The 2889-nt window shown below is 43.2% G+C and overlaps 1 protein-coding gene across 1 annotated transcript in view; it reads left to right on the top strand.

Annotated features, from left to right (window-relative positions):
- LOC102213876 (polyhomeotic-like protein 1) overlaps nucleotides 1–2889 on the top strand; it is a 15429-nt gene that overhangs the window by 9290 nt on the left and 3250 nt on the right. The window contains exon 13 of the mRNA XM_013913858.1: nucleotides 1235–1570. Within this exon, the coding sequence (XP_013769312.1) occupies nucleotides 1235–1570 (336 nt within the window). The remainder of the gene's footprint in view (nucleotides 1–1234; nucleotides 1571–2889) is intronic.

The raw sequence follows: 2889 nt of genomic DNA, 5'->3' as shown, positions 1-2889 counted from the left end.
TGCTAGCTTGCGCTACGCTCAGTGGATCTGCGCTCCACAGTGCAGCCTAGGCGGAGTAGTTGAACGCACTGAGCGCTCAACACAGACAGCATCGTCAGAAGAAAAGTTGATAAAAAATTTTTAAATTGTATTGTTCGATACATATGCGTACCGAACCGAAAGCACTGTATCGAACGGTTCAATATCAATACGAGTATCGTTGCACCCCTATGTAATATAAAAAAATAAAACAAACAGAAGGGTTACCCATCTGAAACAGGATGGGCTATGCCAGCTGTTAAGCATCAAGTGAGTTTGAGTAAGAGTGAGGAGACTGCACTCTTGTCAGTTTTCTGTTCTCTTGGATGAAAGATGATGTCAACTATGGCCTATCCCAGCTGTCATGAGACAAAAGGCTGCGTACACCGTGGACTGGTCACCAGGCTGTTGTAGGGCTAACAGAGGGACACCTAGGGGTCATTTTACAGTCACAACAACAACAACATAACGTATGTGTCTTTGGACTGTGGGAGGAAGCCAAAGTACTCAGGGGGAACCCATGCAAGCTTGGGGAGAACATGCCAGCCAATGGCTAAAAGCCATTTTTTATTTTTATTTTTTAAAAAGGACACAAAATGACTTTAAATCCCAGAGCTGCCAAAGACTAGTGTGTGTGTGTGTGTGTGTGTGTGTGTGTGTGTGTGTGTGTGTGTGTGTGTGTGTGTGTGTGTGGGGAAACACTGATATATAATGAATCGATATCAGAAGCCAGTGTTACTAAAGATGTGACCCACTAAATGTTGTCTAAAACGGGACTTTAGTGTGAATTCTCAGGTGGCTCCAGCTGTAAATCTCACAGCTTGTGTTTTTTCTGTTCTCATGTTTTTTTCTGTGTTTACATATTGTGATAGCCTCACTTCATCCACTTTCACATGCAGCATGTAACCTCGCAGTACAGTGGAGGACGCTTTGTTTCTCCTCTGAATGTGCTCCGTATTAAAATGTACACTGTATTTATTATGTGACATGTTTCAGTAGAAAACAATGCGCTGTCTGCATTGTTTGTTACAGTATGTTGTCAGCTTATGATTTTACATTTTCTGCTTCTGCTTTGTATTTGTCCCTTTGCCCACTACACGTGTATAGCTTATATACCGCGTACGGTGCAAAGAGACAAAAACTGTGTTGCTCGTCTTGGCTTCAGTACCGTATATGTCACTCTTTGTCTACGATACAGTATGTATTGGTTCCCCAGGTACAACGTCAGCTTCAGGCAGCACTTCGGCGTGCGGCAGGGTCACGGCCAGCGTCAAGCTCAAGATCACTCTTCGGATCGGGATCAGAGCCGCGGACACCTCTCCAACTCGGACGACGAGGGAGGAATCGCCAGGAGGAGGGTTCCCCGCAGGACCAGCTCAGAAATAGCCAGTGCCAAGATAGCAGGGAGGCCCGTACCTGCCAAGGTGAGGCAGGATTATACAGTCCCTACAAGGAAAATTATTGGTGCAGGTCAAAAATTTGAAGTCCGATCCCAGCTGATAACTGATCTGTGTAGTTGTACAGCCTTTCCTGCTTTGATCACATTTAAATAGCCTTTGCTCACATGCAGGTAAGCGGTCTGTGTGGAGAGCAAAAGAGGCATTGCATTTGTTTAGAAACGAGTGCATCAGAGGGACGGCTCAGGTTGAGCAGTTTGGAGATGCAGTTGGAGAGCCAAGGCTGATGTGGTTTGGACGTGTGCAGAGGAGAGTTAGTGGATATTTTGGGCAGAGGGTGTTGAATATAGAGCTGCCAGGCAGGAGGAAAAGCAGGAGACCACAGAGAAGATTCATGGATGTAGTGAAGGAGGACATGCAGAGCGTTGGTGTGACAGAAGCTGGTAAGAAAGAGGCTGATGATCTGGGAGCAGCCGAAAGAAGACGAACCAGCAGACGAGATGGTGGGCTCAGATTTGTCTGATGGATTTCAAACTTTAGCAAAAGGGTTTTTAAACTTTAGTGGCCTCTTAATAAAGCTTGTAAGTGTTGATATGTGCAAAATATTTGGCTCCAAATATTTTTAATCAGAATCAGAGAATCAGAATCAGAATGTTTGTATGTTTAATGTTTGTATGTTTAACTCTGCAAAACACATATAATATTTTTTACCTTTTTCAGTCAATTTATTACTTTTCTATCATCCTATTGGCAGAAATGCAACTTTAAGCAGTTTTAAACATATTTGGATGCTAGAACTTTACACCCAGTCATCAATAATTGCGATCACGTTCAAAATGATCTGCTTCTACCGCAGCTTTCAGCTTCCTGGGAAGTGTTTTTGTAAAATAACTTCACTTGTAGCCACATTAAACCACATACAGATCTGGCTTTGTGCTCAGGCACATCAACACAGATGGAGGAGCACACAAATATAATTGTGCGAGGAGGGCGATCTCTTTCTAATAATGATGTCAGTGTACATACAAATAATCCATTAGTCAAAGCTCAGGCTTCAGACTGCTGAAGCTCTGTTTCAGAGGAGACATCCCCAGTGTGGTCATTTCACACCACTCTGGCTGCGAGCTTAGAAACCACGGCCAGAAGCCCAGATTAATACAAATACACTGAATTATGCCGAGTAAAGAATAGAAATGCAGAGTAAATAAGCATAAAAGAGCCCCTTTAAATTTTTCCTCCATTGTTACAAACTGGCCCCAAACCAAATGTATGAGACTCCTGAACACAAACTTCATGTAACAGCAAAAATAGACCTGAATCCATCTGAATGTGCATTTTTCACTTGTATGCATGATGAGCCTTTTGAAGCCATTACTTGCTTCTCTGTGACGGTGCTCAGGTATCTCGAGGTTTGTGCTCCTTTTTTATAAACTGTAACAATCCCCGTCTGTGCAGCTCTAATCTTTAAATATGC

This window comes from Pundamilia nyererei, unplaced genomic scaffold (assembly GCF_000239375.1).
Source record: "Pundamilia nyererei isolate P.nyererei 1_Seehausen unplaced genomic scaffold, PunNye1.0 scaffold00155, whole genome shotgun sequence".
In the NCBI taxonomy this organism is placed as follows: domain Eukaryota; kingdom Metazoa; phylum Chordata; class Actinopteri; order Cichliformes; family Cichlidae; genus Pundamilia; species Pundamilia nyererei.
Note: the sequence above shows the minus strand (reverse complement) of the source record. Positions and strands in the feature narration are given on the sequence as shown.